General features: G+C 35.3%; 1 protein-coding gene across 3 annotated transcripts in view; it reads right to left on the reverse strand.

The window, feature by feature from the left end:
• The window catches only part of LOC310903394 (BEN domain-containing protein 5), a 932737-nt gene that overhangs the window by 536968 nt on the left and 373858 nt on the right, over window positions 1-21911 (reverse strand). For all 3 annotated transcript variants that reach the window (XM_083846602.1, XM_083846600.1, XM_083846601.1), the window contains one exon: window positions 18441-18657. In XM_083846602.1, coding sequence (XP_083702728.1) covers window positions 18441-18657 — 217 coding nt within the window. The remainder of the gene's footprint in view (window positions 1-18440; window positions 18658-21911) is intronic.

Genomic DNA, 21911 nt, shown 5'->3' on the forward strand with positions numbered 1-21911 from the left:
ATAAGTGGGCAAGATTGATTTTGGGTGATGCTGAATAGGGTAGATTGTAAACACATCAGCTGACAAGGCAGAAAGAGCTGGGGGATACGTTAAAGGCAATAAAGAGTCTGGATGCTGCTGCAGACCTTCAGGGCGCTTACTGAATGCAGATAAGGAAGTGCCTTTACAGGCAGGAGGAGACTGACAAAACCAGGACTTTGATCATACCGGGTCTTTACTACTGAGATATTGATTAAAGTAATAACCACGCAAAAAGCTATGGAGGGGGACATTTTTCTCAAGGCATATTTCCATTCTTCCCTAGCTGTCTGAATATGTTGCACAATCAAGTGCATTCTAGGACGTAAGACATACAGATACCACAAGCAATACATTGAGACTGAAGCTAATTCTCAGAGTGTTTTGAGCTATCACATTTTAAAACATAACAATAATTTAGCTAAGAATTAATAAGTGTCATATCTAAAGTGACTCATAACAAATAAATTAGATACAGGACAATTTAGAAAGAGCAACATCAGCTCTGCAGGTATATGAATGCTTAAGCATATAGGAACAGTAAACAAGAAATTCAACCTATTGCATGATAGATAGTCATATGCAAAAGAGCATGAGCAAAAAACAGCTTTTGTGGCTTTTAAAGGGGTTAGGTCCATTAGGCATCAGTGAATATTTCATAATTCCAATTCAAACTTCTTTTGCAACTATTAATAGAACTCCCCCCCAAAAAACAACAAAGTATGCCAATGTTTAGCTTAAATAAATAAATAAAAATAATAATAATAAAAAAAAACACCACAGAACTGAAAATACAATTCAAAATTCCTGCCTCTTGGAAGTCTAACTTCAATAACTGCTAGCCCTGAACATAGAATAACTTCAGGCATCCAGTAAACCAGACTGCAGAAGGAAGAGCTGGATTTATTTAAACAAAAACTTTACATACACTTAAGTTACAGAAAGAGACATGCAAGCAATTTATACTAATAATTAAAAAAGAAGGAAAGAATTCATTTAATGTAAATCTGTCACTGTATGGTTTTCACACAGAAGATGTGGTACAGCACTTTATTCAGCCTAAAGGCAAGATAAGACATGCTCACAAGTGAATAAAAGGAACAAGCTCTGGGAGGGGGAAGAAAAAATGTTCCGGAAGGACTTTTAAAAATATATCCTGTTCTTTTATGAGATCCTCATATTTAAAGTGATTGTTTTAAATACATTTTAAAAATCACACTAAAAGGCACAAAAGCTTTATTTAAATATATATATATATATGTATATATATCAAATCCATCAGTAAGCAAGTGTAAAAATAAGGGTGCCTTCTAAGAGCACTGGTGACTGTGAAGAAATATACAGCTAGTTTCACTTACTCAGCAGTGCTCTGAAATACTCTAGGAATCATTCTGGATAGAATATACATTTTAAATAAATAAATAAATACGAAAATCCCAAATCAATTCAAAACAGAAACCAGGCCCTAAAGTCTTCACCAGCTCAGATGCACAAGTACATATTTTTAATATATCCTTTCTCTATAATTTACAGTAACAAAAAACACAAGTTCTAACTGAGCTTTCTGAATTTATATAGGTAAAAATGATAGTACTGTATACATGATGTCTATTGCAAGGAATTAGCTGCCAGAACAACTGGTGGATGCATCCACTGTGCCACGTATACTGCACAAGGGATCTACGGATTGTTGTTAGCCTATTCACTAATTTACTCCTACTTTTGCCATGAATGTAGTCTCTCATATACAAACTCAATTGCTTATATCATTTGCCATATCTCGTTATCCATTCCATTTCAAATTTTATGCCATGCAATTTAAAAAACTACTCTGAATTTATCTCCAGGGCCTATGTATAGTATGTTGGATTTGTGACATGAAATAGGCAAAGTCGTAAAGTACATTCCTGCTTTTGCTGATTCTCAGCATAAATGTTTCCTCCTCTCTTATCAACTGTCTGAGCACCAGCATGCTACAACCAACTTCCAGCTAGTTAGTTAAGATTCTTGTTTGCTTGCTTTTCTTCTCTAAATATAGCACCCTCATGGGCATATTGATCAGTGACTAAAAGAAAAAGCAAACCCCACCAAAATAAAAACAAAACAAAACAACAACAACAAAAACACACCATGGATGAAAACCCTTTTTCTTTTCTCTCTTTTGTTATTGATATATTTTTAAAGGTCGTTTCATCTCTTCCTCTACCAGAAAAACATACTACTTGACAGAAATATAAAATTAGTGAATGTAAAAGCATTCAACACCAAACTACCTAGAAGTGGAAAATATCCCCCTATAATTCAACCTCCAACATTTCAGTGAGGTAGCACACACATGCTGCAATTACTTTCTCAGTTGCAACATGGAAACTCAAGGAAATTTTACCAGCCAACAGTGCTAACATATTTCAAATAACTGTGAATAAAAGCAGAATTTGACCCACTTCTTTTTGGTCATAAAACACATGGATGATAGGTAGCATGTCAAAATATTAAACAGATTTTTATAGTTTAAGATCTATAGTTGCACAGGACTCCTGGGTCTTTACTGTCAAGTTGCTTGTGCTATTATCAGGAAGGATTAATTTCAGCTGAAATTTTGAAAACCACTTCCCACCTCTCTGACCATCCCTCCAAACACAGAGTAACAATGGTAGCTGAAAACAGAGCAATGTATATTTAGCCTGCAGTGTTATATAACCTGTCTGTTAACAAATGCAAGACACAAAGTAAAGTCATGTAACCCAATTGAAATAGTTCGTACTGGAGGTTGATTTCCCTCGGGAACTGAAACATCAAGTAAGAAACTGAACCAGTTAAATATAACCTTTTTAAAGGGCATAAGAATTCAAAGGTAATCAAGGATTTTTTTTTTCCTCAGAAGGGCATTTATAATTATATTCCACTTTTATTTATAACAACCCTTTTAATGTTAGTACTACAAAAGAACTCCACGGAAAGCCAGCCTTGTTTTATATAACAGGATTCAATCTACACATGGTTTTTATATGCAAAACATGCTTGACACAAACTATATTCTGACAAAAGTACATTTCCATTAAGAAATAAGGAATATATTTTCAAAGTGGTTCTTGAAGATTTAGCTATGTGCCTTTCACTAGTATTGGGGGGAGGCTAAGGAAGAAATGCTTACCTTTTGCTTTGAGAAAGTAATAGCATATGACTGCACAGGATGCTAGTGAGCTCAAAATCTAGTGCTTAACTTCCTTTAGTATCCCAGAATATGCTTAACATTTGGCTTTAATCTACAAGTTTCTAAGGAGTGAGAAACAGACCAGTTCCTAAACATATTTTCAGCTTTCTTTCCACTGCTTAGTATGTACAAATTAAGAGGTAGAAATGAGCTTAAAACTCATGAACAGCATTTCAAAATTCAAAGCAGAGTGTCCAGGTTGTTTGTGATGAAACCATGCAAGAAACTTGTGTGAACGCACAAGTTGTGTGCTCACATTGTGTTAGAACAAAAAAGACAGTGGGAATTACAGAATGGGATCTACAGGTGCACAAACCCAATGGGAAGGAACAAGGGGGAAAGACAGATTTGGGTGGCTCAAGTTCTCTTACAAAACAGGTTTGCTGGATGCAATGGAAATTCATCAGACAGAAACCTGTATGTGTGTATGCTCCTGTCATCTACATGTCTAGCAAATACTCATGCATTATCATACTGTAGTCTGTTGCCTTTAAATGACAAATAAATAATAATAATAAAAATAATAATAATAAAAGAAAAAAATCTAAATAACAAAGTAACAGTCACGGCACAGCCTGGGTTTCTCTCAAATTACTCTGTACAGATGAAAAAAGAAGCAGAATTTTACCAGAATGTTATCAGTTATTTACCTATCCCATTGTTCTTATTGCCCAAATACTTGCAAGTTTTACCATACAAAATCACTTGTAGAAAACTGCCCTACTAACACTATTCCATGAAGAAAAATAAATAAATACAAAAGGTAATTTAATCTCAAAATTAAAGACATTTTTTGAATAGTGCCAACATGAAGAATTCCACTGTGAATTCTAATGTCCATAACTGCTGAAACTAAGCAGAGAAACTCTGAATACATGCAAGTGCCAAACGCAGGTGACAAGGCTGGAGAGTTTTTTTTTTTTCCACAATGGGCAATCTGTTGATACACTAAGAAACTAGTATTAGGAGATGCTTTAGTCAAAATGCTGTAGGTTATTAATCACAGCTTTGGGGTTTCTGACAGGATGTTTTGATAAAATAAATCTATTTTAAGTGACTGTAATGAAATACTAACCCATTTTTGAAGGGCTTTTAAGATGTTTTTAAGAAGTTTCAGATCAAAGGCTCAGTTAATGTAACCTCCATGCATTAAATATTTAGTACTTATTCAGTCACTTGAGCACTCAGGCGTCTTGACATTGTAAGAGGGGGAGATGAAAATTGAGTTTAAGTCAGTTTTACACAGTGGGATTTTTCAGTTTCTATGTTAAAACCCCAGACATGTAATTTTAATACAAAGGGGTCTATTCTTTACCAGAGTATATGCACCACCCATTAAGAGAATTCTTTATGCACCTGCACAGATGGGAGAATAAATCCTCTATAGAGTCATTTCAGTGGAAACTGTTGTGCTGTGATTAACATCGCTATTGAACATTATTCTGTCTCTTAGCTCTCTGATGAGTGAAACCAAATGCACACACTTCTCTTCCCAGAACAGATTAAGGACTTGCAAGAGGACAGAAACTTAACAATGGCAGCTACGTTTAAGCAAGGTTTTTCAGACATTTGGATTTTTCATATGAGACATTACCCCTTTCTGACATTCCTGAATTCCAACAGTAGCTCTTCACTGTTTCATGTCTTCCAAGGGACGTGCTCAGAAGGTTTCAATAAAGATCAGGATGATGGAAATAATCCTGTTTCGGGATTTATTAAAATAGATGTCTCAGATTCATAAACCGCAAATCATTAGGGAATGGAAGTTCATTCTGGAAATGCAGCACTATATATAAATTCTGCAAGTTTTCAATCATCTTGTTTCTTGTGAAAGTTCACTGAATGTAGTAGGGACTTGCGGATGACTCCAAACAGAATGAAGGCACTTCTGAGAGCATTTCTTGGCATACTTGCTGAGAATAATGGACAGGAATGAAAAAAAAATAAAAATGGCCTTTGAAACTATTGTCGTGAAATATCATTGGGTTGTCTTAATATCTGGTTTCAGAATCAAGATAGCTATTGCTTATTTCCATTCTATTCTACAGATGTGGTCACATTCAAGTTGTTTGATATACACAGTTCTGATAAGGCTCTTCTATTTCACAGTTATTTATGATCTATAAAAAAAAGGAATAACCTTAGCTCCAACATTACAAACAGACAAACAACAAAAACAAAACAGTTTTGCATAGCTTTCATTCATCACAGACATTTTTCCAAAACACACAGTGGGATTGAAGTTGATTGGACCCTAATTTGAAGTTCAAAAAGCTAAAACTGACCTCTGAAGAAATGGTAGCAATACATATTCCCAAATGTGGTAAGCACCATCATTATGTGACCCTATTTGTCACAAATGTCTTCAGAATGCTAGGCAAGCACAAAGACTGTATGTCATCATTGGCTCATAGGTGACACTGAAAGACAAACAGCTACTGAAAACTTCTATGTGTATCTTATGGCAACTAGATGACCTCATCTATTTTTCTCAAAGACTTATGTCCAATTTTCCCTTGCTTTTACTCCTGGCCATGGCTCTGGTGCTCCTGCTTTATCTGGACATATTAAATTATATGAACCTGAGGTACAAGTAAGTGCATGGTAATTGTACATGAAATAGGCATTTCTTTGTACATAACTTTAAAATTTCTTATTCATGGTTGCTTTTGTACACACAACACTGTGAGAAACTTCCAAATAGCAAACTGTACAAATGAAGGCTTGCTCTGCAGAAGAAAAAAACTATGGCAGAACTGTTCTATAAGAAGAAATACAGAATGGAAACCAAAACTAAGGTAAACACATAATGCATGTAAAATATTCCAGTAGGTCCCCTACTGATTTGTCCAACAGATAGCAAGAATTTATCTGCAAGGTACTACTGAAACAGTTGCTGTCTGTATTCTCTGTATTATTTTTGTGTGTGTGTGATATAGTTAGGAGTAGAGACCTCTACGGAAATCACATAATGAGATAATAAAACCAAGCTGATAACTGAAGAACCTAGTTGTGAGAAAGCAGAAGGTTAAAGCCGTTCTAGAATTTTATAAGTGAATGCCATTCTGAAAACTAGCCCAGAGCTTAAGGAAAGACACAGACACTTTAATAATTTGGTTACTTCTGAAAAAAAAAAAAAAAAAAAAAAGAGAGAAAACTTTTTGAATGTAATCTAGAAGGACCATTGCTGCAATGAGACATTGCACAGGAGAGGTCAGATAGCTCTCCCTGCACCACTGCCTCTGTAACAGACATTAGACTCAGAAGGAAGGCAACTTTGATGGAGAGAGAGTAATGAGACTGTGACCAATGCTTCAGTGTAGGTGTCATGAGAAATTAAAGAAACAATGGAGCTATATTTGATACTAGTGAAAAAACTGTAAAGGCCTTTGACAGATTTTATAGAAACTGAATGCAATATCATGAAACAGTATTTGACTGTGGCATTTTCAGATGCTATATGGAATTGTAAACCAAAAAAAAAAAAAAAAGAGGTTTTCCAAATTAGCAATAATAGTATTGACTAGTAGACAGGAAAAGTGAAAATGATCACACAATATTTTTTTCCTCATAGAAACTCATGCCATTCTAGTAGATTCCAGTTTATTGTTAGGTAGCATGTTTAAGCTTGCAATGAACACAACCTTCTGAAATCAGGATACATCATATGTAATGCTCTAAGGTGCAAAAGAAGAGATTTTTTTTTCATGCCAATCCTAGGTTAGAACAAGAGAAAATGGACATCTGAAATGAAGAAGTCTTGGCTATGTGTAATCTGTTTATGCAAGAACTATTTTTACTCCTTTGGCATTCAGGATCATTGGTAGTAAACAACAATCAGTTTAACCAGCTGTGACATGGTGAAGGTGTCTCCTAAAGAGATCCGACTCTGACTGTCCCTGGAACAAAATCTGCAAAATTTTGTATTCTTGTTGGCTGCAAACAGGGATGCAGATGGGTAGGCCCAGCATACAGAACATAGTATGAGTCTGCTGTAAGGAATTCTATCCATAATCATTGTTGAAATACATCTGCCATCAGTGGTACACTGGTAAGTGCAGTCAGGGAGATATGATGATGTGTGATCAGTTCCAGAGGTTTACTACAGATTTACTATCATAATACATAAGTTTTGCAGTAGGCTGTGATCATCATCTTACAATCATTATGGGGTATTTTTGAGTCAAAGAAAGAAAACATTCAAAGTCCAAATAGCTTTGTTATTTCTAGCAAATTTATGTTTAATAACAATTCTTGGAGAAGCCAAATGCTCTGAATTGTCTGTTTTGCACATGGGCTCTCTATTCTGTCAAAGACACATCCATCATTTGTTTTCCAATAGCTTATATAGTCTGGGCTGCTATCAGAGCACAGGCTATCCTACATCTTAGCACTTGGACTGGATTTCAAATTACATTCAGCAACTTCTGAAACTAAGAAGGTACCTTTTGTGAGCTAGCAGTTTAACAATGTTAATCACCACCAGTCCATGATCTTCATAAGTGTCTTGATGTGATTCAGCATAATTACAGGCACTGTAAAACAGTGCCAGTATGAAAAAAAAGAGCTTATCTGCATTTTTTTAAAAATATATAGACATAAAAAATAGGCATTCTCTAGGCTGTTAAGGAAGAGGAATTATGGAGCAACTACTCTGTGGTCAGCAGTTACAGGAAAGAACTTCCTTTCAGAGTAAATTTTTGGTTGGAGCCTCTCTCAAAAACGTCAAGAAACTTGTACAATTATTTGGTACAATTAATAATTTCCAAAATCTGATTTGTTTACCCGATATTAAAAAAAATAATAAATAATAAATAATAAAAAAATTTTAAAAAGTGCACATCTTATCAGGTAAATGGAAGAAAAAGATACATGAGATCACGGAAGGATTTTGAAATGCGCTTCTCATTCAGTTCTACCAAAATTGTGCTTGATACTGGAGATTTTGGAAAGTCATCAGTTTACTTTGCTTGGCACTTACCTGGTGGTTCATATTAATGTTGGGAGTAGATGTCATTGCTGTCCAGGAGCTTTGCAAACTATTCTTTTTCTTTCTTTCTAATGAGCAGAGAGTATATTTTGTATTTTGTAACAGACATATATTTAATTCATTGTAGTTCTGAAGGAATGAAGTTCAGCTCTCTGAGTTTGTATTTACCTCTGACTCTCCGGGAACATGGAAAATCTGAGATTCCAGAGACCTCAGCTTCATTACTGTCATAGCAACAAATGATCTTGAAGCACTGTATGCAATATCTATAGCCGTTTGTATTACAGCTCTAGATACTAACTTGTTTTTGTTAATGGCTGGCATGAACTAGTCTCTGTACTCTTTGGAATTTAATTGATGAACTGCAAAACAAATGGTTATAGTTAATAAAATTATATTTTGCCATCTGTGTCGAGTAATGAGAAAATCTGAATTATAGGAATGAAAAAGAATGAAGTTTTCTGCCAAACAGATCAATACATTCCACCTCTTTGTCAGCATTAAATTAGATATGTTGCTGCATATTTCTCTCATTGGTTGCTATGGCTAATGGGAATTTCAGCCAAGATGGACATATAAGAATTCTGTTTGACCATGTGGAATATATTATCTTTTTCTTTATCTTCCCATGAGTCTGCGTAATACGAGTCTAAAATGTTATTTGGTCTGAGTGCACCCAAGTCTCATTTATGGGAGAACAGCCATGGAAGCTCTGCAGTGTTGTTTGTTGTTAGAAAATCTTATCTATTTCTGTAAACGAAATCTAGTAGATATGTGCAGTTTTATTTCTAAAGTTCTGAAAGATTTCAAAATCATCTGGACATGAAAGCAAATCTGGTGCTGCCACAGTATCGTGCAAGGATGATGACAACAGCAGAAAAGTATACCACTGAAACACACATTCTTCTTTCCTGAGTTCACATGCTGAGCAGTTTGTTCTATTAGAGTGAGAATATATACTCTCTAGATTCTTCATAAAGAGGCCACTGCAATTTAAAAATTAATAATAATAATAATATTAATAATAATAAGCTTTCTCAAATTCTCTGGAACCCCAGAATACCATTAATTCCTATAAGGAGAGGAATTCCTATAAGAGGTCCTCAAGCAGAAGATACTTTATGTTGGTAACTAGATTGACAGGAGCATGGTAAAGGTCCAGACCATTTCCCTTAACCTTTAGAGAGGAAGCTAGACTATAGGGCAATATGGAAATTATGCATTTCCATTCACTGTAGACAAAGAAGATTCAATGCCTTTGAATACTCTGTTGGGAGTAGTAACACTATTCTTGTCCTATCCATTACCTTTCAGATTTTGAAATATTCATAGTTTGGATTAATATCAATCTCCAAGTCTAAAACAAATCTTGATGCATCTCACTGTAGTGCAAAAAAACTCCTATTTTTCCCAGTACAGTACCATCAACCTCTGTTTTTGTCTTCATCTGTTAATCTATAAAGTGCTCTTAATCAGTCATCTCCAACATTCCTATACGTTTTCCATCAGACATAACACCTTACTGGTCATTTTTCTCTCTCAGAAGGCCAATAAGAAAAACAGACCTTAGGTCGTGAATTGCATGAACTGTGTAAACTAACAGTCTCCATTTCTAATTATTTTCTTGAAGACTGTGCACCACACTTTGAAGACCTTAGCAGTTGTGAATGGGAACTAGTTTCCAAAACATCACATTACTATTGGTGTGTAACTATCAAAAATTTGGCTTCAGTTTTGTCTTTCAAAACTTCTGAAAGAACAGGTTTGTATTTTCATTTTTTTCAAAATTGTACGTGAAAAAGTGTGAGTGCCTTGAAGAGACAAATCAGGTGCACTGTCCATGGTCCTGACCACGATGTTTTGATCAGAAGACTGGATTCTGAAGGGGAACTCCTTATAAACAAACTCTGTTTAATATGGATAAGCTCAGAAAATGAATATCAGTCTTTATCACATACTGCTTCTATCTTTTTCAGTTTCTGCAATAGTCTCATTACCTATCAAGTGGCTTAATGACACTATCGTTAGAAGAATGTTATGAACCTTAACTCTGACATTTATGCACAATTTTTTGAGGCTGTCATAGCAAAAGCTCTAAAAACAAGTCTGGATTTTCTGTAATAGACATAAGAATTTCTCCCATTCCATATTTCAAAACTGCAGCTTTCATAAATATGGAGACCAGTTAATATTTTAATTCTGAAAAACTTAAAAATAATAAAAAAATATGCAGCTGTTACTAATGAACTGGGAAGCTGATGAAATATATCACGACGGATATTAATGCATTAGTATAATCTACCTTAATGCATCAAGTCTAAGTGAAAAATAAATATATATATAACAAATTCTTTAGGTCTGATTTTGAGAAAGTAACATTCCTCTTAAAATTTAACTAATTAAGACTAACTGCAAAACTGGATGCAACTAATGGGAAACTCAAAACAAATGGGAGAAATCTCATTTCTGGAACTGATTTCTCTTTTATGTGTACCTATGAAAATTCTTGAAATTTATTATATACCTCCATTGTCTTCTTCCATGTAACACATTTACTAGAACATCAGATAAGTTAGTTCATTAAAAAAAAAAAAAAAAAAAAAAAAAACACCACTTTCCCTAAAAAGGCATGTCCACAATTCTAAGGAATTCTGAGAGAAAACTTTTCAATGTGGGCCTAGTGGTGACTTTTTTTTTTTAGTTGAAAGTGTCATGTAACTGAGACCTTTTCAATCTGTGTTCATTTCTCAGAGTGTTCTCTGCTGCCACAGTATGGTGCTCAGCTGCTGTTTGAAAACATGAAATAGAAACTCTTATCAGGAATGCAGTTCTTTTCATGTATCAATATCATTGGTTGCTATATAAGATCTCTTTTGAGGAGTAATAAAAATGTTTCAAATTGCATCTTTTATTTCCTAAGTTAAAAACAATGCAAACAAATAAAAAGCTTTTAACTAAGTACCTACTGCTTTACATTGAAAAATCTCGTCTCCTCATATTATTTGTATGTTGCTTTGTATGTGTTTTGTAAATACATATTTCTAAATTAAAATAAATTTGAATATACTTGAAGTATTTAAACAAAGATAACAACAGCCTCCCTTACATGATAGCTTGATGTTCAAATTCTTTGCACTATTCTTTGATTCAAAAACAGTTTCCTAATAATGCAGAAAAGTAGGGGCCACTAAACCCACACTGCAATCAAGGCTATAAACTGTATCAGCCAACTGTGCTTTCTATAAATGTATTAGGTTGTGGTGAGCCTTATTTCTTCTTTTCAAGTACATATATTCAAATACTTAGCATCAAGAGTAAGGAAACACTTAGCCAGTCTGAGCCATGTGAACTACACTTTCTTGGTCTATGTTATCTGTATCAAAATCTTCTCTTATTTCTTTATTTTATCATTCCTATGTGATATAAAGTTATAACCCAGATTCCCCTCTGACATAGAAAGTGAAGTGTTTTCTTTAGAGACAGCTTTCAGCCTTCAAGGCTTAAGGACAACCAAGATAAAGTCTTACTGAACATCTGCAAGGCAGGGATAAAGAACACCAGGATTAGCATTGATCTCTTATGCAGAAGGCCTCAAGTGCACACCTGACAGGTGCTCTACAAAAAAGGCTGGTGAGCAGTGGTGGGATTCACTTCACACATGGGCATTCAACATATTTATAGAGAGCTGCAAAAAGGGTTGCAGAATACATTACCTGAACCAGCTTCTCTCCAACAAAATATGGGCAAGTAATGAAACATCCAAAAAGGTGGTAGCAGACAAATGCTTTCTTAAATCGAGATTTCCTTTTTTTTTTTTTTTGATAATTTTCTATTATATACCCTTACAAGAGGGAAGATGAATCTCAAGAGAGTGTGGAAAAAGATCTGCAAAACACTAAAATCCTGACTGAATGTGACAAAGATTTTTTTTTAGTTGTTTATTGAATGTTTTAGTTTTTACATTATTTTTGAAGGGGGAGTAACTACCTGCAAGTACCTCACCATCTTAGATAAAAGTCTTAAAAACCTTGTTCAGTGTGAATTTTATAATATTAAAATATTATTTGAAACGACGTGTACCTCACTGTAAATCTACTTTATTGCTACACTGCAAGAAGTGAATGAAGCCACTGACCAAGTCCATTGGCTACCAATGACAGGCAAAAAAAAAATTATCCTACCACCAGATCTCTTACTTAGCTCTCAGCCTCAGTGCATTGTACATAAAGGTGAAATGTTAGATAAGCAAGACCATGGGAGCTTACTGAAACACACATTTAAAAATAAATGAAATATATATCAACCAATAAGCAGATCAATTTTCATTCATAACAGACCGAAAACGTCATTATTCCTTTTTACTTCCTGAGAAGTACGTTTGGCCAGAAACCTGGGCTTAAAATCTAAGATTTGTATTTTTGTTTTTCTTTGCTTTATTCAAGTTGTTATAGTGTTAGTGCAAGACAATGGCAAAACATTAGGGCACTGAGCCTTGATCTTGCAAAGTGTTGATTGTTCTGACCTTGGATCCAAAGGCACTTTTACACACATTTAAATTGATCCCATGAACTGTGCTAATTACTTCACCAGGACTGTTTAACAGGCTTAAATTTATTTCTCTGCTTAAATGTTTTTCTGCATCAGAACAATGTACAGTTTACACAAATTATGTGAATAAGATTTTGCCTAAGGTATGTAGAGATTTTAATACATTATATTTACATTATATAGTAAGTATAAAGCTAAATCAATAAATAGTACTTTATTTGGTTAAATAAAAAGGCATTCCACTTGCCTGAGCATACTTTAACATTGTTAGATAAGCCTTCAATCCCAAGATCTCATCCCTACAGGTAAAGAAGGCCAGGCTAAAAATCTTCTGGGTCTACAATTGAAGAAGACATTAAAATAGAACTCTGGTCTCACAGATGAATTACACAGTCACTACTCTGGAGATCTAAATAGAAGCCAACTCAAACATAGTCAAAATCCCAGCAGAGTCAATACAGTAAATTGCTACCAGGCAAATGTATCTAACAGCTCCATGTAGCACGATTTCCCCTACATGCAAGTACATTCAGCATCACTGTCTACATGGTAATTATTGCCTAATGCTGTGCTACAAAAGAGGGAAAACAAATTTCTCTTAATGGGAGTGAAAGAAGAATGAATATAATCCAGGGGGATTGCTGGTTTCTAGGGCCACATATCTTCAGAATATCTGTATGTCCTTCATGCACTTCATACTCTGCTCTCAGACAGATGGCTTCGTTTTGGGGTGGTCCTGTGTGGAGCCAGGAGTTGGACTCCATGATTGTCATGGGTCCCTTTCAGCTCAGGATTCTGAGATTCTAAGATGATTCTATGATTCTAAGATTTATTACTTAGCATTAGATAAACAGCAATATATGTGGATCCTTCTGGACATGATTTTTCTACAGGAAACAGTGCTTTTTCTGGAATTTAAGAAAGAACCAGCTTATATATGTATTAACCTTGCACAATATTAACTGTACAGGATGATTTTATTGCATTTGTTTTTTTCTAAAACTATATTTTGCTGCCAACTTAAACCAAAGCATTTCTTGTTTTTACCATGAGCAGTTGTATATATCCTAAAGACAGATGGCAACTTGCAACAGCAACAGTTTTACCTGTCTTTCCTTCTCTGTGATTCCCACAAGCTGGTTAATCTTTCAGAACTTCCTTTAAATTCTAAGTTTGCCTTAAAACTGATGATACAGAACAGTTCCCTGGTATTTTTCATGTTATTTATATAATTTTGCTGTTTAGCACGCTGTGGTATTATATACTATAAATCATGTTTTATTTCAGAAAGAGCTTTCGGTGGTATTATTTTTAGGTCCAACTCTGCTTCTGCTGATATCCAAACCAGCTAAGAAAAGGTTTGTAGAAATACTTAAAATCTCATTTATAGTTTTGGGATAACATCCATATTATGAATCATATAGAAACAGCAGTATTATATAAGTAAATAGATACACCACTGAACAAAGATAATGTGCCCTGAATATACGTGTAGGTGCACTTTTGCATTTTAGAGAAATGAGAAGTTGGGTTTACTTTTTCTTAATCATTATTTCTGTGGCCTTTTTCAGGCCGAGTAAATTCCCACAAATTACATTTAGATGACATTTCAACCTACTTGCAGTCAGATCCATTGGAAAGTACAGAATCTGATACCAACATGATTTCCAAGGCATGATACATCACACTGAAGCCTGTACCTTCTTTTTTTTTTCTTTTTTGAGATGAAGAGTATACTTTTCTTTTATAGAACAGTTATTACATAACCTAACACTGAACACAGAAATGGGAAATTTAACCTTAGAAAAATTGTCTATTTTCTTTGCTTCATGCTTTAAAATAGTCATAACTGAGCAGTTAAAAATGGACCAGTAGATATCAGTAGAACTGTTTAGCTGTTTTAACGGGGGGACCCAGTCATTTAGACAGCAAATAAGGGATATTTGATCAATGAACTAGCAATATGACATCTGGTGTGCAGTTTCACAGTCTTAGGGCCTGATTCTGATCTCTCTGATACCAGCATAAATCAGGAGCAACTTACGTAAATTAAAAGCATTCACTGAGGTGGTGGGGAGTCAGAATGAAGCACCTTGTGTTCCAATCTGTTTCACTCAGTATCTCATGTCTGACTTTAGAGATTGGCTCACTTACAGAGCTCTACATTAGACATATTGCCTACTTGTTTTAAAATATGTATGTTTAATATTTAATTTAACAGGATTCCATATTCTAGTCTCTGTTCACTGTGGAAGTCCCTTTGAGGCTTGTGGTTTATATGTGCAGTTGCAATACAGCTCAAGCATAATTTGGTGTCACCATTGCCTAATGGGGTGAAAGGAAGTATCTGTCTCCAATTAATCTTGTCTGTCTTTAGAGTGAGCAATAAAAATATTGCCAAGCAAGTGGCAATTTGTAGGAGCTAAGTCAGGCTCTCCAAACCTCATTTAATTCAGTATGTGTAATAGTGAAATGCCGGTAGAGGTACAGGTCTCATCTATTGTCTACATACTTCAAATATACACAACTAATTTAGACCACCATCTTCAAACGATGACACTCAAAAATTTTGCCAACTCTGCAGTATAGTTTATAATGATACACATACTATTACTGCAAATAAGATTGTATAATTATCATAAATTGAGCCTCTGCTTATATATTCACAGACATATAAGAATTATTTTTCACTATATTATGCTGTATAGCATCACCTAATATCTGCCAAGATGACAGACACATCTGTAATATGCAAAAAACTAATTGCACAATTTTAAAAAATGCTCACAGATTTTAAACTTATGATCTCTTTGGACAATCCACACCAAGCCTGAAGTTACCTAAGGCCAAAAATGGCAGAATGAAAACAGCAGTTTAAATGACACCTGGGTGGCCATCATAGCTAGCTTGCAGGAGAGACTATTTTCAAGATCATTTGGCACATCTAGAATGTGGGATAGCTCTCTGAAGTAAAGATTTTAAGCATTAAAAGGTCAGAAATAGAACAGCTAAGTTATCCATTCACACCGGCAACGGGAATCTTTGCCATTTGGCTCTGACCCACTTTGCCATTCTACACCCTAACGACAATTACATGTCCCATACTGATATTTCACTTTCAATTTTCACAGAATTAGTGAAAGCATTTAAGGAGTTAATGGAGGCATAGTACTTTCTTTAGAGAAAATATGAAATTAGATTAGAAATTAGATTGCCTTGAAAACATTACATGCAGGAAAATGTGCACTCAGAAAGCCTTCAGGAGCAATCTTCTAAGCATGGATTCTTGTGACTCACATTTTACTGTTCCACTACAAAGAAAAAAATAACCACAAAGATTTGTGGCAAGATTCTGTTGTCTCTAAGAGGCACAGTTCAAAATTTCATAATCCAGGAGAACTGAAATTGTTTCAAACCATTCTCCATCCTCACAATCTTAAACTGCTGCAGGGAACTATAAAAGCCCCCTGGAATGAAACAAAGGATATTGGTGACTACATGGCAGCTTGGCAGATATGCCACAGCCTTTTCCTAGCACTCTAACCCTGATTGAGCCCCACATCTGGCATGAGGACTTCAGAATCTGTCCTCAGAAGGCATCTTTAAGTTTCCTTTCTCCATGTACTACCAGGGGTATCGTCTCTTCGCCAGGAATAGAGCTTTTAAGGGCCTCTTTATGCCGATCTCATTCCTCTTATCTTATGTAAGGGGCCAGAGCAGGGATGGAGCTCTCTTTCTTAGCTCTAAATCTATCCTATATGGCACGCAATTCTCTAAAGTACAGCCAGCTTCTGCTTTGATGAAGCACTGTGCAGTGAAGACTGAAGGATCCTGTTTTTCACCATTTAAAGATGTATGATAACAACAAAGCTCTATGTTAAAATATTTAACTCGCAGAGAACTTATGGAAATTGTCTATTCAAGCTCAGCAAAGACATTAAATTACCAAGCTGTTCTAGGACAGTTGTGTGTGGAGAAAAGCCAGAAATGCTCTGAGATTGTAATGTTACTTACAAAGATTACAGTGCAAGCCTGATTCAGAATCTTTTTATACATATCAGCATGGTGAGCTGCAAAATGTTACTATATCAATTTCTGCAAAACATACTGTGTGTGTACATATAGATATAAAATCAGGACTTATACACAGCACATTTCCTGCCACATTTTGAAAGGCATCTGTTTGTTTAGTTCACTGAAATATGAAAAATAATATTTAGCAACTACTGGTAACACAATGTTAACAAGATTTAAGACTATAGCTCTGTCTGTCAAAATGCAGATAAAAGACATATCCTTCTATCTCAGTGTTTTAATCAGTCAGATCTGGTTTTGATGAATATGCAAATGTGACTGTTTATACACTGTTTTCAGAGTGAAAGGAAACAAATTCAGTTTTGTTATAGAATTAATGATAGCTCTGTCCTCTAAAATAAATAATTAAAACCCTACACACATTAAAATGCTCCTTCCTCATACCCTCTGAAGATTTTACTTTTTTTTTTTTAATACCCCTTTCCCTTGTAATTGTTTGTCCCCCTAATTGGAATGATTAATAATTAATGTCAGTTCAGGGATAATTAATAGTCATCTTTAGAACAAGAACCATACTTAACTGACAAAAGGGTTAAAAACATGCTTTCGTTTGTCAATTCTGTTTTACTCTTCACTATAAGTTGATTTTTTCCTAAAGGTTTTATGCCACCAGAGGAAACACAATGACCTGTTCTAATGGTAGAAGCCTATTATTTATTCCAGTGCAGGTTATTCATATGATTTTATTCTGATTTTCACAATATATGCTGAGATTCTTTTCAAAGCCCTGCCTGCCAGGACCAGCAGCCTTCATAAGAATTGCATCTTACTTTTTCTGACAGACACACACACGGTACAAGTTTAGACCAAATCAAATCTCAGAGAGGAGATTAAGGCTGTGGAACAAGTGCATTATAAACTCTGAGAAAGCAAAAGGGGAATAAGAAAAATATTGCTGAAATTTTGTTTTATCTAATGATTTCTGAGTTGATATGGGAGTGGCTGAGTCATGATTTCCAAATCCTCAGGACAGGAAACATTTCAGAGAAAGGTTATAGCAAAGTGAGCACAAGTTCAACCTTACCATTAACCCTCCTTCCTGTACCAAAACTATCACACTTCATTTTCATGTGCCCACTAGGTTCCATATTGAGATCACTAAGCCTCTTTTAATTAAAATCACTAAAGCAGACATTATTAAGAGTAAATAAGTTTTTAAAATGTTTTTGCATTATTTTACTAGAAAAAGCTATATCGTGCTTCCAAAGGTGCATATTTCTTTCTGAAGAGAAAAGCTCTTCCATAAAGACAAATTGACAGAATATTATAAAATTCACATTTCTTCAATAAACCTGTTTCAGTTTCATCATTTAATGTCTTCAGAGGTGTATTGATCCTACATGGGAATTTTAGCATTGTCTTGCATATCACAAAGGAAATATTTTATGTGAATTTAAATTAGCATTTGTCTATATTTCACCATGCAGGTAAGCTACTTCATGTGTCATTGATAGCAGTAAAACAAATGTTTGTGCATGTGTACCTTAGCAGGGATGATGAATTATACTCTGTAAGCATTTAAGGGTAGACATTCATAATGAAGCCTGCTAGCTGGCAAATATGCCTATTACTTACCACACTGAGTCCTAGCAGTTCTCTGCAAAAGTAGTCCATGTTTCTCCTTTGTAGGTTGTCAAGATAGTGCTGAAGGCGAGTATAGGTGTAGGGGTAGCAGTAAGCAAACTGATAAGTGTCATCCTCACGGTCAAAGCAAAACGCAAATGACATTACATAGTTCTTCCTGTGGTCCGGGCAGTGATAGTAATACACATTTTTAGAGGGTATTCTTTGCCTAAAAAACAAAAGCAACATATACACATTGACATACATACACACATTCATAAGAAATTTGAATTAAAAAGCTATGTGGGGTTTTTATTTCCTCTCAAGTAAATGAAATGAATTAACTTGAGCAGTGCAGGAGCTGGTGAGCAGATCCCAGAGACTGGGTTTCAGGGCAGTTATGCAGAGAACTTCCACACCGCAGCCCATGCTGAGCTCAGCTACTGTGCTAGAGTTCTCTCTCCAGGTGCCTGGGATAGCAGGGTCACCACAGCAGGGGAGAGCTTCACACAGCAACAGAAACCCACTCCCAAGCTGCAAGCTGGATGCACAGGCAGTTAAACTATCAGCTCTTTTGCTGGTGCAGCCTCATAGCGTACAGGCTTCAGCCAAACTTCTGGCTGGAGTGTGGCTACATCCTTTGTTACAGGACTGACTCAGTGCACAGACAAGGCATAATTTGTGAAGGAATGTCAGTACAAGGCAACATTGACACAACTGTTAAAAAACTTCAGGATATCTTTGTTACCTTTATTAGTCAGGATGCATCAACACCTATCTAATGAACTGACGAATAGATAAATGGTTAAGGGAAAACAAACAACGAAAAATCTTTGGGTATGGAAAATAACCCAGTCCTGAATTAGAAAGTGAAGGAGAAAAGGTTATCTGGTCCTGTTCCAAATTGAATTGGTGCCCTCCTCAAGAGTTCTGGCTTATAGTGCTGATATGATAAAAATTAATATACATGATGGTAAATAATTACAGCAGAGGCATTTATGTCATTGTTATTAAGCTGGTACCTATTTAAGAAATAAAAAATGTCTGCCTGATATCTTCCACCCAACTTCAGCCATTCTTTTATTTCTAAACAGAAATGAGTAATATTTCAGAGGTACAAACATTATACGGACCAGAGGTGTTCAATATTTCTGTTTGTGCCCCTTTGCCATTTCATAGATGGATTTTCTACATTTATTTAGACAGGAGATTCTCTAGTCATGCCATGTACTTGTAATTTGATGTAACTGACTTACCACTCCTGTTTGGCAACAAAACACTATGGTCCTGCAGACTCTAACTGATTCAATTACACGACATTATAAACGGGTCTCATCTAATGATTGGAGCAGATCTCAGCTGAACTAGCATCTTGGTGAGGGAAAACATAATAAGATTTACAGACATAGCAGTAGTAATGTGCCTCTTTGTAATAGTTCCGAGAAACTGGTCTACTGCAGAGCATCAGTTTTAGCCTTTCATTGCTAGTATGAAATAGAGGACAAAACCCTCTCATTATGCAGAAGTACATGTTTGCCAATTAGCAGCAGTTAAGGAGTCTGATCAGCAAGACTCAGAAGCTACAAAGAGAAACAGAAAAGAATTGAGATGTTCTTGAAAAAGTACAATAAAGAGCCAATGATGCAGTTAATTAGACTTGAAATAAGAATTTGTTTGCCCCTTTTTATTGCCCTGGTTCTTGAACTTCCAGGGTTTCAAATAATTTGCTTCAGCATTTTTGGTTAAATAAGACACTTGCTTATCATTAATATCTGAAAATGAATTTTAAGCCACAAATATGAAGGACAAAATAAAATAATTCTTTTCATTTTTATTTTATTTTTTTTTTAAGTAGCAGTAGTTTGGGAAAAATGCCACCAACCGTCTGCATGCAGTACCCTAACCTAATAGGTTTCTCCAGTATCTTAACATATTTCTATCGTTCACCGTTACTCTGGAGTGCTATAGGACATCCCTCATTTGATCTCAAATCAAGCAGATGATATGGCAGTGGGTAAATGTATTCTGGCTCCCAGTCCTCAAACTGTAATGCAAGTTTAAACAGTATGTTGCTGAGTTGTTGAACTTTATTTGTTTCCAAATTAACATGGGAGAAATAATATAGGACAAGCCTCACTTTATGCAATAAAAATTTCATGTAAAATGAGACCAATAGGAGGAAAGTCAAGATTTTAGAAAGGCTAATGTTAATTGAAATTCATTTGCTGATAGTTAATGTTTAAATGACACATAGTTCTCCTTGGTTCAATAACTTTCTACTTTTAAGCAAGTTGAAGACAACTTTGTTAATGTATTAAAGGCACTTTTGATATTTCGTTCCCTCTCCCCTTCATTATAAAAGCTAAGCATCTGTTTTATTATCCACTTTGACACATCACTTTATGGCTGCATTTGGCTATTATGGCTAATCTTGATGTCTAGGACATCTGGTATTGACATTTCACTATCTGGTGTCTGACACAACAGCAGAAACCATCTTCAGTTCCTAGGCTTAAATTCACCCTCTCAGGGCAGAAAGTGCCCAAACTCTTAATTCAAACCATATCTTCCAAAAATAATTATAATAGTACTCCTGTCACTGCGAATCTATTTTTATCTCTCCTAGCACTTTGTCACTGCTAATCTATTTGTGAGTCATATAGAGAAAGAGAGTTAGTGTTTAGATACCAACAACACATCTTTACACAGAGAAGCCTAATCAGATTGAGATCTTATCTGGGAATTAAAGAAGGAAAAAAAAAAAAAAAAGAGGAAGAAAAAGAAAAAAATGAGACAGTGCTAGATATCACCAACTGAGTTTTTGATAACAAAAAGACATTGCTCAGTTCTTGAATTAACCTTTGTGTCCTATAAGCACTATTGTTTACTCTTTCCCTTTTTTGTTCTATGCCTTCTGGAAAAGGACACCCACACACTGTGGCAGCAGCTGCTCCTATTAATTTAAAGCTATTACAAAAATTAAAATTAAACCCAATTACTTTGGCTGGTTTATAGCCGGGGAACGGCTTAGTCTGATTGTTCCCTCTGGTTATGGACAAAAACAATATTCCTACCTACAGGCAGCTGCCAGTGGAATACTAATGCATCTGGGCCTGGCAGGGACAGATTCAGACTGCGGAGTTTAACTGCATTTCTTACCAGAGAAAAATATCTTATCACAGATCTGCAGAAATACACCAACTTCTTACACTGTAAGTCACAATGAAGTTGATTTGTAGTTAGAGGTAAGAAAGAAAAACGATGGCAGAAAGCTTAATACTCAGATTTGTCATTTTGCATTTCCAGGCAGCTCACGCTAAAAATTGCACCCTGCTAATTGATACACAACTGCCTGAATTTCCTTGCTTCTGAGCAGTTATTTAAAGGAGAACCAGCCTGATTCTTAAGTAAAGCCACGGAGCACAACATGCAGGCCACTAATTTCCACTCTGTTTTTAGAAATATATTTACAGAAGCGAAGCT

Source organism: Anser anser, assembly GCF_964211835.1.
Source record: "Anser anser genome assembly, chromosome: 8".
Classification (NCBI taxonomy): domain Eukaryota; kingdom Metazoa; phylum Chordata; class Aves; order Anseriformes; family Anatidae; genus Anser; species Anser anser.